This window comes from Diadema antillarum, unplaced genomic scaffold (assembly GCF_040938485.1).
Source record: "Diadema antillarum isolate AM-2024a unplaced genomic scaffold, OU_Dant_1.0 scf00000055, whole genome shotgun sequence".
NCBI classification, from domain to species: Eukaryota; Metazoa; Echinodermata; class Echinoidea; order Diadematoida; family Diadematidae; genus Diadema; species Diadema antillarum.
The window spans coordinates 187,269-214,595 of NW_027270944.1; the positions used below are offsets into that span (position 1 = coordinate 187,269).

Consider the following 27,327-nt stretch of genomic DNA (forward strand, 5'->3'; position numbering starts at 1 on the left):
ACAGGACCTAGAAATAGCTATATAAGCTTGAGGTTCAGTTTCAATTTTTTTGATGAAAAATTGCATGATATAATTTTCCTTCCTAAACGTGTGCACAAAACTATTTGGTGTGCATTTTTTTTCCTTGCAATTAGTGTCAGTCTCCTGTACATTGAATGTTTCTAAGACTAAAATAAACAAATTAAATGTGACTTCCTTGCTGTATGTAAATTTTGGTATAATGACCTTTGTCACAGACTGATATCCCTTACATTTAAGTCATAAAACGATTTGCACGTTTTCTATTGTATTTGTAACTATTTCTAGAAAAAAAAAGATATGAAATTGAACTCAGTTGAGTTTAATCAAACATGCACTGTTCGCAGGTGTGTTTTATATAAATGCTGATGTACATAAGTATTAAAAGATATATAAAATGATATAATATATAAAAATATATACAATTATGCTGTTCAAATGGACTGAAATAACTGCCTTCAATTCTGTCTGACTGTTCTATTTCCTTTTTAAAGGACAAGTCCACCTTCATATACATATGGATTGAGTGAATGCAGCAATATTAGTAGAACACATCAGTGAAAGCTTGGGGAAAATCGGACAATCCGTTCAAAAGTTATGAATTTTTGAAGTTTCTGCATAGTCACTGCTGGATGAGAAGACTACTATAGTGTATGATGTCATATGCGTACAACCATATAAAGAAAATAAAAAGAGAATTTCACAAAATTTTACTTTTTGAATTAAGTGCACATTTCTTTGACTTGTTACTGACATATGTTAAGGGTAATATTATTCCCCCTGCCTTCTGAAAGAGAGAAGTCAAGTGTTCTTTTGTTATGTGAGAAAAGTGAGAATATGTTGAATTTTCTTTATTCTTTCTTTATATCGTTGTACTCATGTGACATCACAAGCTATTGTAGTCTTCTCATCCAGCCTTGAGTGAGCAGAAACTTCAAAAATTCATAACTTTTGAACGGATTGTCCGATTTTCCTCAAACTCTCAATGATGTGCTCTACTAATATTGCTGCATTCACTCAACCCACATGTCTATGAAGGTGAACTTGTCCTTTAATATTCCCATATTTTGCTACTGACATGTTGTGTATTAGTTTTTAGGAAATATATTGCCAACAGTATCTTGAAAGTATAAAGTGTATTTCATCTTATACTTCTGAAGGGAAGCCACATCATGAGGTATGAAAAATTCACAGCAGGCTACACACTTCAGATCATCTCTTTAGACAATGGACAATAATCATGTGTTTAAAAACTAGATATATCGCTACGGCGACTGATATGCCTCCGCCATAATGCATGGTTCTCCTAATAGGTCTATAGTGCAATGTCTTGACAATGTGTGATGACAGTTTCACACAATTGGCAAAATATTAAAATGACAGGTTTGACACAAATGTGCTGAATGTTCACTTTCCTAGAACTAGGTTCAATTGGATGAATGATTAAAATGTCAGAGTGCAGGTATTTGGGGAACTGATGATTTTTACTTGACTTTTGACCCTTTTATAAGTTTATGCATTGAGTAATTTTCAAGGTATTGAGAAAAAGTATAATTTCAGTATCAAATGGGAAAATAGCATTATCTAAACCTGGCCTTTGACCTTTGACCTCACAGTTCCAAAGAGAATCACTGTTAGGTTGAACATGCATAAATATGTAAGTTTCATGATGATACCTTGAGTTACTTTTGAGATATGGAGGAAAAAGTGCAATTCAGCACTTTCACTTGACCTTTGACCTTTTGGCAAGAAACTTCCCGCAGAATATATATTGGGTAATACATGTATACATCAAGTTTAAAAAAAAAAAAAACCCTCAGGCATTGCATAAATATAAGGAAAGTAGTGACATTTTGAGGAGTTGACCTTGACCTTTGACCCCCTGACCTTTGAACCATGACCCCCAACTTCCCTAGATAATCACTGCCCATTGGAACAAGCATATATACTAAGTTCCATGAAGATACCTTGAACCATTTGCGAGATATGGAGAAAAACATGAATTTTCAACCTTTTTTTTCACAAAATAATCTGTGACCTTTGACCTTTAACCCCGTGACCCTAAAATCCAAACAAAGTATTATCCCCCCAGGATATACACTCATACCAAGTTTGATGTAAAACCACCACACGGTTCTTGAGATATCGACAAAAACAAAACGGGACGGACGGACGGACGGACGGACGACCCGAAAACATAATGCCTCCGGCCATTTCGTTGGCGGAGGCATAAAAAAAAAGGTTGATGAGAAAAACCAGTCACCATAAATCATCACTTAGCAGCAATATGCACACAATGCCCACACACACATCCACATGATCAAAATTCAAAAGAAGCACTAAATCTTGAACAGGTATACATTATGCAACTTTTCTCATATTGTATCTGTATGATAAACAATGAAAACATTAACACAAAGTCATCATAAATAAAAGATTGCAAAATTCCTCTTTGTCTACATGTTGCACTCTGAAACACGTTTATGTTACAATATTTACATAATATGTACAAGTACGATCTACGTATACATATCATATATAAATACTACACATACAGGCATATGTATTGTATGTACAACTTCACATCCACTAACATCAATGTCGATTTGCTGAAAGAAATCTTTCAAAATTATGACAGTTTTTGCCAGTTCAGACAGCCACGTATGGAGAGAGGCAAAAATAATGCCATGGTCACACTGTTACATGACTTGCAATCATAAGGATCACGAACGACTATCAGTAGGGGGATTGAATTAATTAAAGGAAGACAAAAATTAAAGACAGAAGACTACATTTGGTATATAAACTGTTGGCCTTGTAGGCGCAGTAGGAGATGTAGCTGCCATAGAACCACAATACAAAGACCTGCGATAAACATGGGCAATTTCAGTGTGAAGGACTTATGCATATTTCTCATATGATGTGATTTAGCAACAACAACAAAATGCAACTTTTGTTACTCCATTTGGTCCACATGAAATCATATTGTTATGAGTGACGCGTCAACCGAGAATCAAAATCACACTGATCAAGTTTCAATGGACAGCTTGTGAGAAAAGACATCCACAGTCACTGTATGTGTGGCGACATTATAAAGTTCACTCCTTTACATGAGCAGGAAAAACCGAAGCAAAAATTCAGGTCCAAAGATTATTGCCTGTGCATCTTTATAAACTTTAACTGTTTGGCTGTAACTAAATTTCTATATAACGTAAGAAAACTGCCAGTCCCACGGACTTTGTTATAATGGGTGTCATCGGTGACTATTCACTATGCATGACACCTAGTGGTTGCTATAGATAGTGAAATGAGGAAGTCACAATCGCCACCCCCTGCTGTGTGCAGCAATTTTGTTTGTACAATGTACTGTGTGTAGCAAAATACTAGTGGTTCACTTTAGAAAATTACAGTGGAACCTCATTATAGTGAGGACCTAAAAACCATGTCAATTACCTTGTCTTCTCACTATATTAGGGCACAAAAACAAGGCACTAGAAAGAGCTGGGACCCACAAAATCACCTTGCTTTAAGAGGGTTTTGTTATATCCAACCTCTTTAACTTGTAACAAGACTTCACTGTAAACCCGGTAATCAGAAAAAAAATTTACCTTGTGATACATGTACATGTTCCCCTTGCAATCACCATGCCTAGCCACATATCATATCTCTATGAGGTATATCATGCGGTACCCATGATTGACTTCACAAAATAAAGGGTCAAATTCTTGTGCGAAATTTCTACCTTGCAGTGTACTTTGAAATATTTGCAGTGACTGTGCAAGTGAGGCTGAAAAAATGTTAAACAACCCCCCCCCCCCAAAAAGGCATAACACCGGAAAAAAAAATAGCCGTAACATGGATCTTACACACAAACTTTGTGCAACAGTGTGACCATGGCACTTCATACATGAATCTAGCCTACTTCAATCTAGCTATCAAATTCTTTTTCTGTACAATCCCTGAGCCTCCAGTGAGAACATGGAAAAAGTGACAAAAGGAAAGAAAGGAATAATAGAGAATATATATCATTTGTGATTCTTCTGCATGCCATGAAACAAATATTTCCTGCCTTCTATGAGGTTGAACAACAGGAATAACAACATAAGGTAAGTGTCAGGGAAGTGTGCTGAGGAAAATGTACACCAGGCAGGTCGGTATCAATGCACTGAGTTTACACAAGATATGGTGGAGCTCTGTGAAATATGTGCACATTTGCATGCTGCAGTGGAGTCTATAAGGTACTATCTATATTTAGTGTTCTTAGAAAGCAGATTGTTTTTCTGAACGATCTACAACAGGAGCATTCTTTGACTTAACAAAAGAATTACAGAACTTTACCCCCCCCCCCCTTTTTTTCAGACATTAAAGTGATCTCCTGCTCTACAACTCAATCTGATACACTCAACATTCATATGGATAAAATAGCACTGCATTAGTGTAAATATTGGACAACACATGGAAAAATATTTGGAGCCATTAGTGTAATTAAATGTATTTTCAGTATTTACCTCTATGTTGTGATATTAGGAAGGTAATGTGTGTGTCACAATGCAGTGCTCCAAAAGACAGTTGCCATCTTCATGTATCTGTCTATTAGTTACCTGTAGGTATTCATAATAGCTAATAAAGGAATTGTGTCCCTAAACTTGACAATGCTTTAGAATCATCTTGGCAGATATTGTTGTTCAGCTGCTGAGAATCTAAACAAAAAGGGATAGCACTGATCACCTGTACATTACTTATGATAATGACATTGATGATAACAATGAAATGACAATGTCTCATATACAAATAAATATTCAGATACACTTGCATTATTGCTTTGGTTGTGTATACTTCAAAATAAAAGATAGATGATGAACTAGTTGTCAATCAAGATTATATCACAGACTGTAGCTGAGAAGTGTTTTAAGAAAGCAAGCTTTTGAAGACAGAAATTTGATGCATCCATAGTTAACTGCAAGACAAACTAAAATTTGTGAATTTCAACTGCAAAGAAACAACTGTTTCAGGCAGCTTCATGGCTTGTTACATCATTTTAGACTCACCGAACAAATCCACTGCATCTTGCTTTTCATAGCAACAATAAATAAAAAAAATCATCAGGTACAAGGCCTACAACTTCAAAATAGAATAGTGATTCAACACACTGCAGACAATAAAACACAGGAGAAAAAAGGAAAAACAAGAAATGGAACTATTTCTTTCAATGAGCTGAACAGATAAGAGAGTCAATGCACAAAGAGTCAGAGCAGATATCATCTAGAATTTTATGGCTGAAGTTGATTGGATGCTAAAAACTGAGGAACTTTGCCAGCCTTTGTAGCGTAATGTATATAATGGCAAGTTTATTCTCACACAACAGAATATTGAAGAAGCAAAATGATCCTATGTATTTAAAAAAAGACAACAGCAAGCACTCATATAAAGAGTCTCTATCACTCAATGCCCTTTTCTATTTAACTGTATAAAAATAAAACAACACAACAAACCGAGATAGACAAGACAAACAAATCCAAAATCTTCTAAATCTGTCAAATAAAGCCAACAGTAAAAAGACAATGTGCAAAATCAATCTCTTCCTATTAGATATCCCCATACAGTATGGAAATAGGCAATGTACCCATGCATAACAAACTCTATTTTTCCTAGACCCTATTGTGCCATGTGGCCTCTGGTTAATTTGTGTATGTTTCACAACATCAGTTGCTCTACATTTTCTAGCAACAAAAATCTAGTCCTCTCTTGCATAACAAACAGTGTTATGTCCAGTGGTTAGAAACACCTGCACTGAAATAAAGCAATGGCTGCTTCAATAAAAAGTTCACTTAAAGAAATGCTGACAAACAAAATCTTCTACATTAGCCAGTTTGCATACAAATCTCTGATGTTCACTGTGTGTGCTGGTTTGTATATTGTTGATGTTGTTGTTGTTTTCTTACTTTTTGCAATGGAGAGTGTGATTTCAGTACATGTATCACTTCAACTGATTCTTTTAGGATGAGGCTTTTGATGTTCTTTTCTCAATGAAATTAAAATGCTTACAAGCACACATGCTGTCATGGCAACAAATTTATAATGCAATACATGTACTCGACATATGTGCATGTCTTATAAGCACATAAACATCATGTATAAAATAGATACCAGATAATGGGAGCGTAGACGAGTCTGAAATCACAATGATACAAGGTGGCCCATGCTCAGTATGCATACTTTAGAATGGCACGTGTTTATGAAACAGGTATCTCGGCACTGACTGTAAACTGAACGAACTCCACACTCGCGCATCAGTAGTTCAGCAGAGGAAGACAAAAGTATTGCGATAGTCATGAACTAAAAAAAAAAAGTAAATGAAAAACACTTGTTACAGACATGAGTCACAGACACTGTGGATATTAGCAAACGTCTGCTGTAATGTGTGTGACCTATCATCACAAACCTATGCAATAATGCACTTTGTATGGATACGCTGTGCATTGAGATAAACAGATTTCAGTCGGGCAAAGTTGCTATGCATTATGCCACAAGTATGTCGTCCTTCGTATGGTTATTCTGTCCTGAACTCTATCAGACTCCTTCAATGGATGCACAGAAAGATATTGATGCCGTCTTTAAACTCAAGCTCCACTGAATTCTTGTGTGGCTGGGATACAAAGTGATGACAGATGAGACACCGCAAAATCAAGGATCACATGATTAATCTTCCTCCTTTTTGTAGTTTCAAGATCTTTCCGAGCCTTTGTTTGGCGGTTGCCATGCCTTTCCGGGGTTTCTTGCTGGGTGCTGAAAAAAGACAAAGACAGGGTCGCAAAATGATTACAATTCTTCATGCTAAATAGTTGCCTGTGAAAAAAAAGAAGAACAGAAAACCAAATTTGCATTAATATTTCGATTGCACACCCAAAACTTTAGAGTAAGAACCGTACTCATATATTATGGCAGGCAAAATTTCTAATGCAACTTCATAATTACTTGAAAAGTCAGTCAGCAATGTCCAAAGCTTCATGTTCCATTCCTTCCTGTCAATATTTTTTCTTCTTCTTTCTTCTTTTCTAACTTAAGGCTAGCTGGAATAACTCAAGATATTGATCCAAACATCCTTTGTTTGTTTTAACTTGTTCCCCCCCCCCCCTTTTAACAAAATGTAAAGATGGACATTTGTATTAAAGGGAACGCAAACCCAAAGAGCAATGTGGATTGAGTGAAAGCAGTAACATTAGTAGAACACATCAGTGAAAGTTTGAGGAAAATCGGGTAATTGATGCAAAAGTTGTGAATTTTTAAAGTTTTGGTGTTGGAACTGCTGGGTAAGGAGATTACTAGAGGTTATAACGTATGAGTGGACTACAATATAAAGAAAATATAAAGGTAGTTCAATAAAAATTCATTTTTCATGTAAATTACACATTCCATCAACTTGATACTGACATATGTTAGGGGTAGCACTTATTCCCCCTGCTTTCTAAAAGCAGTTAGTGAAGTACTCTTTCATTTTGCTAGAAAAGTGAATTTTTGTGGAGTTCCTTTCATATTTTCTTTATATTGCTGTCACGCATTTTCTTTCATGCATTTCTTTTTGCACAAAGAATCTGAGTACGCTACATAAAGAAAAACTTTCCATTCTTGAAGAAAAATGGAAGGTTACACTTTAATCAGGCCTTATAAAATCCCTCCTCTGTAGCTTCTACCATTAATCTATCATATCTACATATACAAATTGCATAAATGCTCATTAATAAACTCTTAGAAATCTATTAGATTGATGATCACACTTTAATTCACACCATAAAGCAGCAATAAAAGCCCTACTGATAAAAAAAAAGGGAATCCAACTCACGCCTCCCTGGTCCTTGTGCTGTGGCAGGCTTGAGCAAGTCAGCCGGGGCACTCTGGGTGAGGTCAATGTCCTCTACATCCAGGGCATCTTGGAAGAAGAAGGGATCATGGGACTGTCCCAGGAAGGCGCTGCTAGTTGACGGAATGTCCTCAAGGGGTTCCGGTGCCTTCTTGGGTGCCAGAGGTTTCCGTCGGATATACTGTCGTTTTGGTCTCGGCTGCAGACAAACATTCAGAACATTTTGTCAAACCCAAGCAAATGATGGTATCCACTGCAACCCTTTTACATAAGGACTAAATTCTGAATCTTACTTTGCTTTATTTTGTGTGAAATACATTGTATGATCACTTTTTAGACACCACACTTAAATCACACAACTGCAAGTTCGACTGTTCTGTTTTTTCTAATGTAATGTAATTTTTTTTTTAATCTAAAGGAAGTGTGAAAACTTATCATGAAAGGAACAATGCAACCCGATGCACAAATCATTAATTTGAATAAGGTACTGCTTACTAGTATGCAGTACCTGCTGCATACTATTAGGATTAAAACCAGCACTGGCTGTTGGGCAGAATCTTGGTGGTCTAGTGGATATGACGCTTGTCCAGTAATCAGGAGATCATTGGTTCAAATGCATCCCGAGTATGTATGCCCATGGTTTTTTTATCATGGCTGCTACTAAATCACTCAATAATCAGTGTTTATCTACATTAATAGAGTGCAATTTGTCAATCAGTTTCAATATCTTACCTTATTGGCTAACCTGGCTGCGGCATCCGCCAATCCCGTCTCAATGTTTGGTCTCCTGGCATTCTCTCTGACTGGCCTCACCGGCTTTTGGCTGGGAGTGGTGACCTTAGCCTTGGGATTCCAGGGCAGGTCCATGGGGTCCCGTCTGGGCGTCTTGCTGCGTGATTTGAACAGGGGGCCATCTCCGTCATCGTCCAGTGATGGATATACTGTCCAAGGAAGGGGAACATGAGGAGCGTATTTCTGTTTCTAAATTCTAATTTTTCAACCACATAGCATCATACAGTGCACTCCCGTTATAACGAAATGCTCGGGACCGGCAGTTTTCTTTCGTTATAACGAAATTTCGTTATAATCGAACAAATACAATATATAACGAAAACAAGGAAGCCACGTGCATAATATCATATTATGTTTGCTGAATACTCATCATACACTGGAAAGCTATGTGAAATGTGATGGGATAACTGTATTACAATAATAAACGCAAGTTCCCCTCAGAAACTGTGCGTGACACAAGGAGCGAACACACAGTGGTGTGAAGCGTTAACCCATGCAGAGATGCTATATGATATGCTTGTTCCGCTACGTATTTTCGAAAGCAATTCGCATTTCGTTATAACGGAGCACATTTCTTTTGTTTTTCTTTGTCTGTGGCGCTCGGAAAAGACTTCGTTATAACGGAAATTTCGCTATAACCGTGTTCGTTATATGCGAATTTTGTACCATAGACTTTAATGGTGATAATTTTGGGACCAGAAGTTTTACCTCGTTATAACGAAATTTCGTTATAACCGTGTTCGTTGTAACGGGAGTGCACTGTAGCCACATCTGTTCTCGGCATTACATTGTATCAATAAGCAATCCTTTGTGTAATTTGGTGAAACTCTGCAGAAATTATTTTGATGCGAATTTTTATGTGAAATGTTGTAGCTCTTCAAACAGTCAAATTCAGCTCGCATTCTGGTCATTCTCTTCAAACTTGTGGAAGTAGTGTGCAGTATCTGTGTACACATTACTTCTAGCATCAATTTTTGAGACAAAAATACACAGGGCAAAAACAAAGCGATTTCTGTGGTTGTAAGATATCAAGTGAAGTATTTAATCAGAGCATACTTCAGGAGTGTGCCTGAGACAAGGAAGAAATGCATAGAAAAAAGTTGCAATGAAGGAAAATGTATAAGGCAAAACAAGTAATAGTGCAGTATGGACGTTCATACTTATCCAGTTGGAACGTAGTTATGAAATGAGTGAAGATATTTTCATTCACATTGCAGCATTTTGATTTGTTCACATGAGTTTTGGAAACAGACAAGTATTCCATTAAAAACCTTAAAATGACATCACCAGACTAGTCAAGACTTGACTAAAGGAGACTAATTCACATTGCTTGCACATGAAAAGTGTAGAGATTGAAAGTCTAATGATACACTTGTACTGTTAAATGGTTGTAAGTTTTCTTCTCACAGTATTTTTTTTTTCATTCCAAATTTGCTCGAGATGAATGTAGCAAAATATAGTTAATGTTGCACTCTGCATGTGTTTCCCCAAACAGTAACGTCAATTTACCATTAAGTCGTCACTACCTAAAGTCGCCACTACCTAAAGTCGCCAGACATTCACATTGCATGTAACGCGCGCCACAATCGGAGATCAGCTGGGGCGACGGATTTTCATCGCTCTCAAAAGACATTCCTAATTCACCTTTTTCCTCCATAAAAACACAAATAATTGTAATCCAAATGTATTTTACCATATGTAACAGGTGACAAAACCATTTTTAATGTGAGAATGTTTTTGATTTCGAATAGATTTCAGGTGGCAGATTAACAAAGTTTTTCAAAAGCAATGATGCACAATGCATCCTACAATGAAATGTGTGTATAACACATCCGCTAATGATACGTAGCGCGCTGTGGGCGGAGAACTAATACAGTGCCTAACGTTAGTTAGCCAACCCGGGAGTGCGAAGGAAATTTCGTTATAACCGTGTTCGTTGTAACGGTAGTGCACTGTATTAACCCAATTCTCTGTAAATATTACATGTTGTGGATTTTTACATACAACTGCTGATAGTGAACATTGCAGCATTATAAAAAAAGGGAATTCCCAGCTGCAAGGGAAAAAATACAATTTAACATAAATACACAAAAAACAGACATAGACACAGGGGTCTGTATGCATACCCAGTCATTGTGTTTGTGTCTGTGAGCAAACAAATATACAGTGGTGCTAATCTTGAATAAATTAAACAGTGTGTTAAATATAGATGTGCTAGATTTTCCAATTGATTACCAAAAAAAAAAGGATAGGGTTGTTTATGTACTTCCCCAGACATACACTGATTCCCTGTAAAGTAAGCCTTGACCAAAGCATTTCTTTTCCTAATTTCCCCACCAACTCTTTACGGATTTCTTTTTATGTTTGTATGCCCATCAAAAGGAAAAATATGTTTGGTATTGAAAACTTTCTAAACTGCACAGCATGCCACAAGTGTAAGCGCCTGTATGCAGAAAGTACTCTAGGATGTACATGTACCATAAGACGGATATTGACTTACCATACTTTGCATCCTGAAAGCAGTTGGGCAAGTCATCGTCCATCTCATCGGCAAAGCGTTTTCTCTGCCTCCGCCTCCGACTTCTCCTACTCCCGGGGTGATCGTGGTCCTCGTCATTGTCCTCGTCATCCCCATCATGACCTTGGCCAAGGCGCGAGGATGATCGTCCCGGCAACGATATTGACAACATGCCCTGGATGGCATCTTGTGTCCCCGGCGATGCCGGTTGATTTCTGTAAGCGATGCAGATACAAGATGAACAGAGCATGAGCCAAAGAGATTTTAGCTGCCTTGTGCCTTCACCAGTAGCTTCATCAGTTGATCTCCACCCATCTTTGGAAGTTTCAGCTTGTGACCAAGACTCCCTCAGGGTGGTGTGCTGGCAAAGAAATCAAAGCACTACCTCCTACTCTAGCAATGAGTCTGTGTGAGGGACATTGCCCTACATCATGTTAACTATGATTCGCTTTTCTCTCAACCTCTGGAAATACTTTGACTACATCTATGAATCCAGGCAGGCTAGGTTTCACAACTTTTACAAGACTTTGCTGGAAGATGGCTCATGGTCGGTACAGCTGTAGTTAACATTTGACACACTGTTACATTTTATCATGACATCTTTAATGATTCAAGTGATGTGACATGCATGTTTTTCAAAACCTTTACCAAGAGTTGACGGCTACTCTAATCAGACATAATTTGCACTTCTTTAAATCAAAACCTGTTCCATCCCTGTACAGTACACAAATGAGGAAATCCTTGTTTGTCATATTGAAGCAAGGATCGGGAGGTGAGGAGGAAGACTCACTTCAACTCAGCCTCAATGTCTGCCAGACTGATGGTAGGAAGAGGCTCCAGTTTGGTGGCTTGAAGAAGGACATCTACATTGCTAATCTGTGGTACCTGTACAATTTGTAATAGCAGAATGGTTAGTAAAAAATATATACATAAGATATCATACATATATACATATGGCATCGCTTTGTCAAAGTTGAATGACAACATAGCAACTTGTTTTGATGAGCTAGACTGGATGCAGAATTTTGAACATGCTTTTACTTTTATTGGCTGAAGTCAAGTGACTTACATCGGCTGTTGCTTGGCAAAGAAAACACAAAGGTATATCTCTATGAATCTGTTTGGCTTGTCATGAATAACTAATGTAAAGATACACTGTGTATTCAAAGAGAAGTTTAATTCATGACTGACATGATTCCTTCGATCAAATTTTCATTTTCCTCTAGTATTCCTACAAATATAAATGAGGCGAAAATCATAGTTATTGTGATGGGACAAGAATGATGATGATAAGTCCAAAACATACCCGAGGGCTTCTTTCTGATGGCAAGACGTCATCATCCGAGTCCAGCGTGTCTGAGGTTGCTGACGTGTTTTGCGTTGAGCTACTCAGCCCACTTTGGTGGTTGGATTTACCATTGACTGAAGTAAATAATATGAGGATACAATAACTTTACCAAATTCATGATATACACTTTTCAGTCTCAAATCATTTGGGGTCAAGTTCATACTTGTGCACTGACTTATGGCCACTGATGGCATAAGGTGAGTCATATTGAAAGAAGCTCCCTAAATCAATTAATAAAAAAAGAGGGACAAATTTATTCTTACAGCCCTGCTTCAAACTGAAGCAGGGTTGCTTTACTTTTTAGAAAACATAAGAAAAAGACATGATGTCAGATACACAATGACCAATTTCATGTACATAATAACGAATAATACCAACTATTTAAAGGCCACACTATTCTGTTTTCTCATACTTGAAAGAGCATTACAAGGTATTCCATACTGTGAATGATAATTGAGGAAGAAATAAACAAATCAATAACCATCATAATCTTAAAACAACATGGCATCTTTGTCAGACAATATTCACATTTGTTGAGGTGGGCCTGACTGCACACAAGAGAATGTTTGCAGGTTAGACTAGTTGATATTATCAGTTTAAAGGTTACATTAGGGAAATTACTTACAAGATAACCTAAGTTTCAGAGATCCTTGTGAATGAAGGAGCTTCTTTCTTTCATTCATGTCCTCCCCTGTCTCTTCTTCTACATTTATGTCTTCGCTGCTCCCTTCCCTTCTCGTCAAAGAGTGAAAGCCGTCGCTTTTCGCTGGCACAGGTGAGCTGCTCCGACTGAAGCAGGAAAGAGTAACAAGACTCGCAGTGAAATAGGCTGAATTTGGAAGACGACGACATTGTGTAAATGTAAATATTTTATCGGTAACACAGCAAACATTGAAATGAAACATTCAATGAGGAAGATGGATTAGAATGCCACAAATTTCATCCCTTCTCAAAAACGTGTGGTACCACTGCACTAGCACAGACTTTGCACGTACAACATGCACCTATTATGGACATGAATGTGGGTCTCTCACGGCAACACTAAAATCAGCACTGAACATGAATGACAAAGAGGATAATCTCTAGGGGCAAGTGTTAGCCAATACGGGGGAAAAAAAAGCATGTAAATTGCTTACACAAACGGTGGAGCTTGGTTCAGCAGACGACATTCAACACTGGGCCCAACACCAACTACCAGCAATACATCATAATTTTGAGGTCATCTTCCCAACATTAAAGATAATATAAAGTTTGGGTACCTCAAAAGTTTCCCTGAATTTCCTTGTCTTAGTTTGTGTTTCAGGTTAAAGTACCTTTCATATAACTAACACTGTGAGACTTACTCGCCCCAAAGTGCTCTCATGTCTTAGTAATCATGCAATTAACTGCAACCAGCAGCCCCATACGCATAGCGTAATGGGGCTGCGCATTGTAGCATTCAGGATCATGACAGACTTTGGTATCGCGGGTAAATGTCAACTTAAAATCCAAAAATTTCTTCAATTTGAAGACTTACCAGTTAAGTTGAAGTATTGAAAACGGGCTTCGGGCAACGTTTGGTTCTGCCAATAGTCCCTTTCTGTTCGAATTGATGACTGAATGTGACTCGGTCGAGAGGACCTTGGGAGAGCTACACTGAATTGACGGCCAGCGCATGCGCACACAGACATCTTATCCGTTCATGGATTTGAAATTTGTGCGCATGTGATGTGTGCGCATGCGCTGGTTGTAGTATTCAGTGTACAGTGTTAGCTCTCCCAAAGTCCTCTCGACCGAGTCACATTCAGTCATCCATTCGAACAGAAAGGGACTATTGGCAGAACCAAACGTTGCCCGAAGCCTGTTTTCAATACTTCAACTTAACTGGTAAGTCTTCAAATTGAAGAAATTTTTGGATTTTAAGTTGATATTTACCCGTGATACTATGGTCTGTCATGATCCTGAATGCTACAATGCGAAGCCCCATTTAGCTATGCGTATGGGGCTGCTGGTCGCAGTTAGCTATGCGTATGGGGCTTCTGGTCGCAGTTATCATGCAATAATGGTTTCGTACAATACGTGTACAGTACTACACTGTACCTCGTCGTACGGTGGCGAGTCAAACTAACGGCTCTGGTACGAAACCATTATTGCATGATTACTAAGACATGAGAGCACTTTGGGGCGAGTAAGTCTCACAGTGTTAGTTATATGAAAGGTACTTTGACCTAAAACACAAACTAAGACAAGGAAATTCAGGGAAATTTTTGAGGTACCCAAACTTTATATTATCTTTAACTGATTTCATGTTCGGTTTTATTGCCAGTGCTAGAGGTGAGATAGCACTAGCACTAGCACTAGAACCGAACTAGAAATCCCCCATTGTCCTTACCTGACAATTTTGCCATTTGATACCACCAGCTTGAGGGTCTGAGAGTTACGAGAATCGATGTTTTCTTTCCGCCTTCTTCTGTACCGTTCTTCTTCACTTTCTGATGTTGACGAGGCCGCGGTTGTTGATGTCGGATCAAATTCGAAGGAATCACTTTTTGGAATGCGTAGTTTCAGTGATGGCTTTTTATCCTGAGCTTGTGCCCTATACTGTGAAGAATTAAATGTAATAGATACTGAAATGAATGGCAAACTTAAAAAGAAAGAAAAATTTATAATAAAATTGTTAGATTAACCTCTTCTTACAATTTTGAAAATTTGATTTGATGTGATTTATTGATTCCTGTATTATCATTGTACATGAACATACATGTACATGTATATATATACACATTGTTGGAGTCACACATATACATAAACATCAGTTGTTAACAAAACATTTTTTCTTCATTGCCTTTACACAATGAACAGCAGAAAAGTATCAGCAATACAACCGTATAATGAATAATACAGTAGGGCCACAGCTTAAGCATGGCTTGATTTGCGTGCAGCCCTCGTACATAATACACATAGAAAAAATTGACAATTTTTATCAAACCTCGATATGTGAACACTCACAGTTGTAAATTTTTTTGTCATAGATTCTAATCATTTAATTTTCATTCCTGATCCAATGGCTTTCAAACAATATACATTGTGTTTTCTTTGCCTATATCCGTCCAGCAGCATTTATTATTTTTTCATTATAATGAAACCTGGGGGACCAGCAGTTCTCTTTTGTTATATTGAAATGTTGTTATCAACCAAAAAGTAAAGTATATAAGATACAGAGATGATAATATTTAGGATCTGAATTTTTGCTTCATTTTAATGAGTATTTCGTTATAACCATGTTTGTTATAATGGGAGTTCACTTACCTACACAGGTACAATGATACCACTTCTTTTGTAGTTTATTTGATCCATAAATGATGCAAAATTAAAACTAGAAATATCACTGAAGGTGATTAATACCCCCGCCCCGTGACGACAGTCTTACCCAAGGAATGATCTTTCCTTGATCTTCTGCCATTTAAATGCCGTTACCATGGCAACGCAGCTTCCGACACATCTGAAAAATATGTCTTGCACATCTTCCCACCAAGACTATTGTGTGTGCCACATTTCATAAGCTTTTGTCAAAAACTGAGGAAGTAGTTCAATCCACAAGATCTTTCCTTGATCTTCCGCCATTAATATGCCGTTACCATGGTAACGCAGCTTCCGACACGTCCAAAAAATATGTCTTGCACATCTTCCTACCAAGACCAATGTGTGTGCCACATTTCATGAGCTTCAGTCGAATACAGAGGAAGTAGTTCAATCCGCAAGATCTTTCCTTGATCTTCTGCCATTTATATGCCGTTACCATGGCAACGCAGCTTCCGACACGTCCGAAAAATATGTCTTCCACATCTTCCCACCAAGATCAAGGTGTGTGCCACATTTCATAAGCTTTGGTCAAAAAACTGAGGAAGTAGTTAAATCCGCAAGATCTCTCCTTGATCTTCTGCCATTAATATGCCGTTACCATGGCAACGTACTTTCGGGTGCTGTCAAAAAATGCGTCTTGCACATCTACAACCAAAGGCACACATCTGTCCCAAGTTTCATGGAAATTGGGCAAAAACTGAGGAAGTAGTTTGCAACACAAAATTTTCCATCATTTTGGCTCATAATATGTGAGCTGTTACCATGGCAACATACTTTTTGTCACTGTCAAGAAATGTGTCATGCTGACCTATATCCTAAGACAAACATTCACTATGAATTCCATGAGAATTGGAAGAACACTGATGAAGCAGTTTTGCCATGAAGCATTTTGTCCTATATTTTACCAATAACATGCCGTTACCATGGCAACGCACTTTTTGCCACTGCGGAAATATGTGTCTTGCACATTAACATATTCAGATGAACATCTGTACCTAATTTCATAAAAATTGATCAAAAACTGTGGGAGGAGTTCGCGACGCAAGATTTGTACCCATTTTTGCCCATAATATGCCGTTACCATGGCAACGTACTTTTGGGTACTGTCTTGCACATCTACAACCCAAGGCACACATCTGTGCCAAGTTTTATGGGAATCGGTTGAAAACTGAGGAAGTAGTTCGCGACGCAAGATTTGCAACGGACCGACCGCCCGACCGACCGCCCGACCGCCCGACCGCCCGACCGCCCGACCGACCGACCGCCCGTCCGCTGATTCCTATTTGCACCCCCTTCAAACTTCGTTTGGCGGGGGTATAATGACAGGGGTCACATTGCTCGTATCCTCCTTTAATAAGGGGGGGGGGGGGGGACAGCACACCCAACTCTGGACGACACTCACCACACCGTGCAGGTGACCCGTGACGAGTGCCGGGAGGCGATGAGACGCCATCTGGGAGTCCTTGAGGCTCTCTTTGGTCTCGTTGTGGAGAGCCTCCAGGGCCTCCATGTGTTTGCTGTCCATCTTGGTCTTCTTCTTGGACTTTTTCTTCTCCTTCTTCCCTGCAGCTTCAGCCTGGCTCACGAGGTAACCACAAGAAGAGAGATTTTCTTTTGGTTTGCTTTTCATGCATTTGCTGACAATGTAGAGTTTTTTACTCTGTAGCTGCAAAACCCTCGTCTATGATGGCTCTCACGTAAATGATTTTCTTTATGTTTGAATGCATGATACAATGTCAAATGGGCTGGGGCAAACATTGTTAAGACACCTCTCAAAGATTTTGTGAAGTACATCAAGAAGTTTCCATTGTTCTGTCAATTCATCGATCAATCAATCTAATGCAGCCCAGGCAGAGTATGAGGTTGTGAATGTGATAGCTTAATATGCTGCAGCACTGAAACAAATTAACATTTTTCTAGCTGCAATGTATGCTACCAAAATTGATGTTGGCTACCTGCTTCATGTGAATGCACAAGACTAAAAAAACTGACATATTTTCTCTATTCTGCTCAGTTTAATTATACTAAATACTGTTTGCCTATTATATGTAGAAAATATCACAGTATGAAAGTGTAGACTGAAGTTAATGAGAAAGAGAATGCAAACAATACCACAAAGAAATAAGAAGACAGAAATGAAAATGGGAAAAAAGGGAAGGACAAAAGAAATACAGACAGAGCAACATTACCTCAAATCCTTTGACTTCTTTGGCAAGATCTTTGAGTAGTTTGGTGTGATTGATTGTCTCGGGGATTTCCTGTTCATGGTGCTTCAACTGAATTTAAAGGGGCAAATAAGAAACTGAAAAAGTGAATAAACAACATAAAGCACAGATGATGAAAACTATGACAATTCGGAGAAAAAGAATTGGTTCGTGTGACACACCTATTCAAAAATATGTAACATTCATCTCTCAACTACTGTGGTGTGGTAAAAATTGCTCGATTCTTTTTTTTTTTTTTCAAAAAAATATAAAAAATCTCACTGACATTGTCTTCCATGCTTTTAGACATAAACAAAAACATAAACATGCAAATACATACTATCATACAACAATTACTGGTAATGTTAGAGACAGCTTTGGGGGTGTGCTACTGTTATTCATCAACAAGGAAAAATATTTGCGCATGCTTGGCAGTGTTTCTTTCATCACATACAATTCAATTTTGTGTCGCATGACACTGTTTGTATCATGTGTGCCACTTCTCTGTCAAAGGTTGTGAGACCAGTTCTACACAGTTCTGATTCCACAGAGTGTACATTAGAATTGGTAGGATCTTAACCATTTGTGCGCTTTGAGTGGTGATTGTCCAAAGTCTTAGGCACAGAAAGGGTTAAAAAGGTTCTCTGTGTCTTCATTTCGTTTCCATGACAAACTAATTCTAAGTGATGATGTAATACATTATCAAGTAGACCAGGACCAGCACACAGCATTTTCAACAGAATTGTGTATAACTTCTATGTATAAGATAAATAGAAAAAAAAACAAACATAATAGCAATTATGTGTAAATAATAAAGCCTCTGTCATCAATGCTTACAGAGCAAAAAAAAAAAAAAAAATACATAAACATCATTTGCAGGAATGGATGCATACAAAAAAGAAGGGGGCTGCGTGGATTCACAATTTATCACGGAGTTTTACAAAGCAAAGGCAATATTTGATTGGACAGTTAACTTGATGGTGAAGGTTGTCATGGTGCGAGGAGTGGGTAGCCTGTAGCCAATCGTCACAGCTCTTACAAACCTCCAGTTCTGGTTGGTGACTAAATTGTGATCATACTACTGACTATAGGCACGGTCAGACTGGCAAAAGATCGAGAAGTTTAAGATCGTGAAGTTTGGGTCATTGGTACGCGTGCGCAAGAAAGAAGAAAGAGCGCGCTGTTCAATGGCTAGTGATTGTGACGTAACAATGCACATCTGTACATGACAATGGCCTCACGCTTCGGAGACACCGCCCACAAACAGATAGATAAGTGTGACGGGGGTGAGGGAAATATCCCTAGTTGGAGTGGGAAGTTTCGCAGGAAGTTTGCGGTCACACTGGCAAAACTTCGAGATCTTAAAGATCGCGATCTTAAACTTCGCAATCTTTTGCCAGTCTGACTGCGCCTTATGTGTCACCAAATGTCAACTCTCACGGGTACAAGAGGATGCTGCGTATGAGACACTATACTCAGTGAAAGTAGCTAATGATGAGGAAGGTAAACTGGGGGACACTGCTTCGTTTTAAACAGCTGAGAATTTGAAGGAAACCACATACATGTGTATTCAAATTATATTCGAATGATCCCAAAAAAATGAAACGTTTGTGACAAACTTCCATGCTACAAAGATAAATCCAAGTGTATCAAGTTGATTTTACATGTACAGCAGGGAATGTGAAGGGGGCAAATACATTGTAACATAGTTACATACAGCTACATTCATGAAGAAGACATCCTCAATTCAACACTAACATGTACACACAGGTTCATCAATACCTAATGGCAAACTTTTTAAAAGACATGTTATGGCAGACTCTAATACATGTTACTGTGAGCAATTAATGATATCGATTTTTTTTTCTTTTCTGTACACGCAGAGGGAGCCATAAGCTTTCTCTGCTGAGTAATGGCATGCTATGTGAATTCACAGGGCTAGTGTACCGATACCAGGAAAACACGGGCAATGCGAGGGACACACAATGCTACTCAGGTGCATATACTTCTGTACGCATGAGATGCCGCAGCTAGGACTTTACAATGAAATTGACAGTGCAGCCACGATATCGGTCATGCATACTGGACACTGCTTGTAAGAGTTACGCTGGTTAAACATTGCGAGGACAAGCAAGCATGCACAAAATATCTGTCACTATTATAATCGAACAAGTTTCTTCTTGGAGGATCCTATGACATGTTCCGACTGTCCTTCAATAACGGGTACATAAAACACCAAAACAAACATTTCTTGGTTTATGAATTTGATAAATGTGTTTGACTGCATTGTCATACCGACCACTTTTTTGTATCACATTTAAAACCACCAGTAACTATGACATTTCTCAGACCTAACGAACGAATATTTTACTTGGAACCACCCATGTGTCGCATTATTAATATAATCTACTCATTTATCAGAACTTATCTATTCCTTTGCAGTATCATACGACAGTCAATCCTGGAGTGTAGCTTGCAGCTTGGGCAACTGATACATTTTTTATTTTTAAGCATGCCATTTGATATTTTAGATAGGTTGCACGACAGATAGAAAGGCATCAAGAAACTGGTCACTTAGACAAGTGTGAAGTTATGCATATTAATGCAAGCAAGACGGCAGCGCTGCTTTTTCTGATTATATCAAATAAATTTAAATTTACAGGGAGTTTACTTTGGAGTGGAGTTTGAGAAGCGCATATGTATAAATAGTACTACTCTAGAATGCCAATGGTTCACCAAGAAACACAAAGCTAAATGAAATTTTAATTTGGGGGGGGGGGGAACAAATAACTCATGACTGGGACTTACTTTCATTGTTCTTGTTACTGCCTTTAGCAGCTTTGTGAAACAACAAAAAGATATTCACATAAATTCAAGAGACTGTAATACTCGTACTGTACATTTTGGACCTAAATTTAATGAGTTTGTCAGAAAGATAAGTTGCTAAAACCTAGGAAAATATGCAACATTTACATAAGGCATGTAAATGTTAGAAAATCAATACATTTGACCATATTAAACTGAAAATGCAAATCACATTAGTGAGAGAGTATTAGGTCATATATATCAATAAACATACAAATGTATCAGGCATACTATTTTTTTTCTTCGCACTTGTTACTGCACATTAGCATTTTCACTGTTCATAGTCCCATAATGAATTCTACTTTAATTAAGAACACTTTCTTCAGACACTTACTTTCACCACTTTGCTGAAGTATGTCTATGCTTACCCAACATACCAACAAATAATGCAAAAAAAAAAAAAACATTCCAAAATCAAAAGAATGATTACACATAGCTGACAAAAGTGCAAGTTTATGTATATATTGCATTTTGAAGGAAACAAATATATGCACTACCAATAGTTCATAGAACAGTAACACCTTAGTTACAGTTTCTTTGAAACCCTATCAAACATACACATTTTAATACCCACCATGGACTACAGATCCTAACAAAATCAACCAATTTCAAGATGATATCAACAGGAAAGCACTCACAATTTCAACGATTTCTACATACAACTTTTCAAGTAAACAAGCACACACTAATGTGTACAACTGAAGAGTTTGTTCGCAAAAACCAATAAGTCCATTTTTGAAGATTTTGAAGTACGATCTCTGTCATAAAGTACAAAATAATACCTTTTGAATGACATATTGATCAGTACATATAAAGGTACATTTTTGAAGTTATGGTCAAAAGAAGCACAAATTTTCTTATTAATCTCTTTATTTTTCATGACCTTTAATCGCAAATATCTCCATTTGGCAAACATGGACTTATCGATTTTTGCGAACAAACTCTTCAACTACTACCTCAACTGATTAAAAACAAAAAAGATAATCAGTAACATATGGCATATATATTTTGAATTGTCAAAGTAAATGAACATTACCTCACGTTTGTTGGTCCAAGTCTTCAGAGTACTGCATAGGTCCTGAACACCACTCACTATGTGTGGTGATATTTTCTTCTTGTCTTCCTTGCATGCTGCATTTCAAAAATATAAAACAAAACTGAATACCACAAAGAATTGTTTGTGATTTGCAGCTGACACTGTTTCATTGTGATGTAAATTTGATGGCAAAGTGAAGCAATCTACAAACAGTCAGACCTCCTCTTACAAGCTTACCCTCTCTTCTTCTAAACCGAGCTGAATGTCACAAGGTGCTTTCCAATTCTTCAACCATTCCAATATTTGCATAATCTACAGTGATTGGAAAGGGTAAGACGACATACAGTGGAATATCATTTGTTTGAGGGTGAAAGATGTACTGCTAAAGGTAAAAAATAGTTCTCAGAAGAGCTCAAAATTCATCTTCCACCATATTGAATTTGCTTGCAGTACATCGAGAGGGTCTCCCTAGGAACTTGTCTGGCTTCTGTCAGGATTGTCAGGATAATGTGTGGTTTGGGAGTGTTTTAAGTGTAAAATAATTTAGAACTGAGTATTCGTCTTTTATTTCTGAAGTGCCTTACCCGTTCAGTAATGGTTATGTAGGTTACACGATGACTGATTGTGCCTGCAGCAGTATTTTCCCAACAAGCTGCATGAAATTCACTCTCATGCCGAAGATAAATGGATATTGCTACAGTCCAATATGTCAATTATCGATGACTGTCTATAGAGAACAATACGTAGCCACCATGATAGAACCTGCTCTCAAATTGCAAAACTGTTGGCATACCTTTTGAGCTCATATTTCACATTTTTATTATTACCCAAAAGAAATTGTGTTATCACAGAATTATTTAACACATTTCTTTTGCATACATTTGTCTATTTTAGAGCAAAAATCAATAGTTTCTGCAGATATATGAAAACTATGTTTTACCTTTAAGTGTGAGAATAGAAGAGTCAAAGTTGGAAGAGGATAATTTGAATTTATAAACTAGAAATGTCGCTACCGCGACTGGTGTATGCCTCCGCAATAATGCATGGTTCTCCTAATAGGTCTATAGTACAATGTCTTGACAATGTGTGATGACAGTTTCACACAATTGGCAAAATATTAAAATGACAGATTTGCCACAAATGTGCTGAATGTTCACTTTCCTAGAACTACGTTCAATTGGATGAATGATTAAAACGTCAGAGTGCAGGTATTTGGGGGAACTGATGATTTTTACTTGACTTTTGACCCTTTTATAAGTTTATGCATTGAGTAATTTTCAAGGTATTGAGAAAAAGTATAATTTCAGTATCAAATGGTAAAATAGTATTATCTAAACCTGGCCTTTGACCTTTGACCTCACAGTTCCAAAGAGAATCACTGTTAGGTAGAACATGCATAAATATGTAAGTTTCATGATAATACCTTGAGTTACAATGTACTTTTGAGATATGGAGGAAGAAGTGCAATTTAGCACTTTCACTTGACCTTTTGACCTTTGACCTTTTGGCAAGAAACTTCCCACAGAATATATATTGGGTTATACATGCATACATCAAGTTAAAAAAAAAATCCTTCAGGCATTGCATAAATATAAGGAAAGTAGTTTTATTTTGAGGAGTTGACCTTGACCTTTGACCCCTGACCTTTGACCTATGACCCCCAACTTCCCTAGATAATCACTGCCCATCAGTACATGCATATATACTAAGTTCCATGAAGATACCTTGAACCATTTGCGAGATATGGAGAAAAACATGAAATTTCAACCTTTTTTCACAAAATAACCTGTGACCTTTGACCTTTGACCCCGTGACCCTAAAATCCAAATAAAGTATTATTCCCCCAGGATATACCCTCATACCAAGTTTGATGCAAAACAACCTCACGGTTCTTGAGATATCGACAAAAACAAAACGGGACGGACGGACGTACGTACGGACGGACGGACGACCCGAAAACATAATGCCTCCGGCCACTTCGTTGGCGGAGGCATAAAAAATGCCTCAAACTTAATGCACAAAATGTGCAGTAGAATGAATTGAGGACATATCAAACAGGTTGCTAACCTCTGCAGACCCCCATAACATACTGATGCACAATAAGACAAGACATTCTAAAGGTGAACAACATATTTTGGTTGTAACAATAATGGCACCACACAAGTAATGTATGCTTAATAAACCTACAGAAAAAACATTCTCACCTCTCAGTGTGTCAAGGAGGTGACGTGCTGCATACCACATCGTGGCCTCAAACCAAGGAAATTGAAAACGAGGTGGTGTCTTCACTCTCTTTTCCAGGTCATTGATTCTAGGAGTTAAAGAGAAAAAATGCATATCAAGACCACCGGAAATACTTGTAAACACGTATGTTTTGCATGTGTGAACAGCCCTAAGATGCACACTGTAGGAAGCCATAGTTTTCCTTGCCGACTGCAATAAAGGGTTCCATCAAAAACTCAGTTATTTTGGATTTCATTCCTCTTTTGAATACACATTTTGCACAATATGAAAATCTTTACACTTATGACAGTTAAAGTGAACTAAATAATGCACACTGACAGTACCCAATGGAAATACAGAAAACTTTTGATGAACTTTCACTAATATTTTCCATACCATCAAAGTACAAATATATAACGGCAATTTCGGAAGACAGCTTTGAACAATATATTAATTGTTGCTCTTCTTCAAATTTACATTCCCTTTGTCTTTGTTTGTTTGTGTACTTATTCATTTATCTAAATCATTATTATTATTATTATTTCATTTATTTATTTATTTATTTATTTATTTTTTGGTGGGCACACTCCAGAGTCTCTGGAAACCAATCTTGCTGGACATTTGATGGTCAATATAGAAAATGTACACGCACAAACTGTATGCAGATTTTAACTTATGATGTTGTTTTGACAATGAATATTGAATATGACATTGGCTAAATGTACCCTGTCTTTTCAGTAGTGATCCTTTTATTTATATCATGCACTTCACAAGTCCCCTACTGTATTCCCAGAGGCATTTAATGCCTTTATGTATTCAACTTCAGAGAAAAAATGGAACCCACTTGATTTGTAGACCGATGTTGTACCCATGGAGGAAGTTGCCACCAAAGATGAGGCTGTCCACTGTTGTGAGGACCGCATGGATCCATCCTGATATAAAAAACATCACCATGGCAACTAGACATGTCATCATATCATGAGCACTGTCCTCCAGCGGGGCTGCCAATATTTGCACGTCAAAATTGGGCAGGTTCTACAGAGCTAGCAGCAAGAAATCTGTGAGTTACATGCACCTCAACTAGTCAAAATCATTCCCCAATCAGGAAGGCTTTTTATAATCTCATGTCAGGGTATGAACAGACATCAAACTTAACCAAGGAGTCTCCTGCAGAATGACAGAGACTTGGCATCTCTACTGCAGTCATGTTCTACTGCTGTATATTGTCACTCAGTAGTAGACTACTCTGGCAAAGTCACTCCCTCACATTTACAGACCCTAACCCTCCATCCCCACCAAAAAAGAAAAAAAAGAAAAGAAAAAGAAGAGAAGACAAATAAACAAAGAAACCACTAAATATAAAATTCTACAAAAATTAATCACAGAGAAAGCCTTCATTAGAACCCTTTTATCTTGTAATCAAATACACAACTATGATTTCAAAAAATCTGATGGCATTATATAACTAGCACAGGGATGAGAATTATCAATCCAGCACCGTAATGCCTGAAGTGTATGAATGTTTGCAGAAAAAGGGTAAATAACACAGTGAGATTCATCAGTGTTATGGGTACAAAGACATCTGTCCCACAAAATCTACTTGCTTATGCATCAGCTATTATTTCTAGAGTTATCAATGCTCTTCATCTTAAGACTTAAGAACTCCAACTTCTTGCTTCTTTCAGTAGAGAGGGGATTGTCCTGAAATGGGGGGGGGGGGGGGGCGGACTGACGGCCAGAAAGTTTATGTCACAATAAAATCAAGTATGCCGCCCTCAGTGGCAGGAGCCATCCCTCTTGCTACTTGCAATTCTGTGAATTGGCTCTGAACAGTGAGTAAATGTATCTTGATGGAGCCATAATAAGATGAGAAATATATGACTACCTGTCGGTATACAAAATGTCTGCCCCTGCTTGACCACACACTTGTAGCAGATGCCCGTCTTGTCGCCGAGGAAGGTTTCGCTCTGTTTTGTCTGGTCAAGTTTGCTCCAGCTCTCGTACGCCTTCAGATTTTCATCTGTTGGCTCCATGAGGTAAAAGACCTTCTCCCCCTGGGTGATGAAAGAGTATGCAAGGTGTATCCACTAATTGAATGTTTAGGTGTCGTGTTGACATACTGCATCAATATTTGCATAACATGGTTATCACCTGTACATCCGCACATCGCCATCGAAATTTGAATCATCTTTGAAGTTTGTTCCTTCCCGGTCTCAAGCGATATGAAATACGTGTATCTGTATCATTATATAAACTCATAATGATAGGAACATATTTCCCCATTAATACTTGTATTATCGCACTCTCCAGCAGTGCTAAGCTTACCCGTAATACATGGTACCACACTGAAGTTCCCCCAAAGTCTACATGGAAGTCTGTGTAGCTGTCCTTGACACCCATGAGGCAGTACTTGGACACCTGTGGCTTGTCGTATGGACAGTCCTCAGGCAGCTTTTCTGGCCAGATGTTGTCCACCCAGCTGATCTTTCTCACAAACCTTGGAGCCTCCACTAGGTCAGACAGCCTGCAAAAAGGGCATAAAAAAAATTTAATTAATTAATTAAAAAAAAAATAAAATAAAGAAATAATACAGCAGGTCTCTTGGGATAAGTAGCTCATATGTTTCTCTGAATGTTTGTGTCATATCAGAAGTTATGTCAAAGAGTTCCTAGTTTTTGTCACTCCGAACAGTTCAGTTTTTCTTTTTTTTTTTAAAGGCGCATAGTCCCAGTGGGTTAGAGGGCACTGTTGGATGATACTGCCGATCACCGTTAGCATTGATACAAAGATTGCCGAAGGTGTTGCCAGGTAACATTGCCTTTGTTGTCTTCTCTGCGCGTCATGCAGTCTGTAGTGATGCCAGGAAGCGTGCTTATGTGCTTGTTAGTATGACATCACAAAAGAAGTTTGCTAAAGCTGCCATCCCCCTCAGTCGAATCATGAGCCGAACTGTGATTGGACCACTGACTACAGTGGATGGGACTTCTTCGGACTCGGGGAAATGGGCCAAAGCATAAGCACTAAAGAGGAGTCGATAGCGTAGGTCTCTATAGGAAACTTGCGTTGTGCGCCCGCGTACGCATTTGACTAAACCACCAGGACCATGTTCCTTCAAGAGAAAGC

General features: G+C 38.0%; 1 protein-coding gene across 1 annotated transcript in view; it reads right to left on the reverse strand.

The window, feature by feature from the left end:
* Positions 1 to 5,602: 5,602 nt before the first annotated feature.
* LOC139715766 (histone lysine demethylase PHF8-like) overlaps positions 5,603 to 27,327 on the reverse strand; it is a 30,682-nt gene continuing 8,957 nt past the window's right edge. Inside the window, exons 6-21 of the mRNA XM_071627307.1 lie at positions 26,530 to 26,728; positions 26,090 to 26,258; positions 25,049 to 25,136; positions 24,186 to 24,292; positions 21,982 to 22,076; positions 20,889 to 20,918; positions 18,066 to 18,152; positions 17,279 to 17,452; positions 14,906 to 15,114; positions 13,160 to 13,323; positions 12,493 to 12,608; positions 11,977 to 12,071; positions 11,169 to 11,401; positions 8,609 to 8,817; positions 7,859 to 8,075; positions 5,603 to 6,804 (exon numbers count right to left, since the gene is read on the reverse strand). Of these exons, the coding sequence (XP_071483408.1) occupies positions 6,710 to 6,804; positions 7,859 to 8,075; positions 8,609 to 8,817; positions 11,169 to 11,401; positions 11,977 to 12,071; positions 12,493 to 12,608; positions 13,160 to 13,323; positions 14,906 to 15,114; positions 17,279 to 17,452; positions 18,066 to 18,152; positions 20,889 to 20,918; positions 21,982 to 22,076; positions 24,186 to 24,292; positions 25,049 to 25,136; positions 26,090 to 26,258; positions 26,530 to 26,728 (2,287 nt within the window). The 3' untranslated portion in view covers positions 5,603 to 6,709. The remainder of the gene's footprint in view (positions 6,805 to 7,858; positions 8,076 to 8,608; positions 8,818 to 11,168; positions 11,402 to 11,976; positions 12,072 to 12,492; positions 12,609 to 13,159; positions 13,324 to 14,905; positions 15,115 to 17,278; positions 17,453 to 18,065; positions 18,153 to 20,888; positions 20,919 to 21,981; positions 22,077 to 24,185; positions 24,293 to 25,048; positions 25,137 to 26,089; positions 26,259 to 26,529; positions 26,729 to 27,327) is intronic.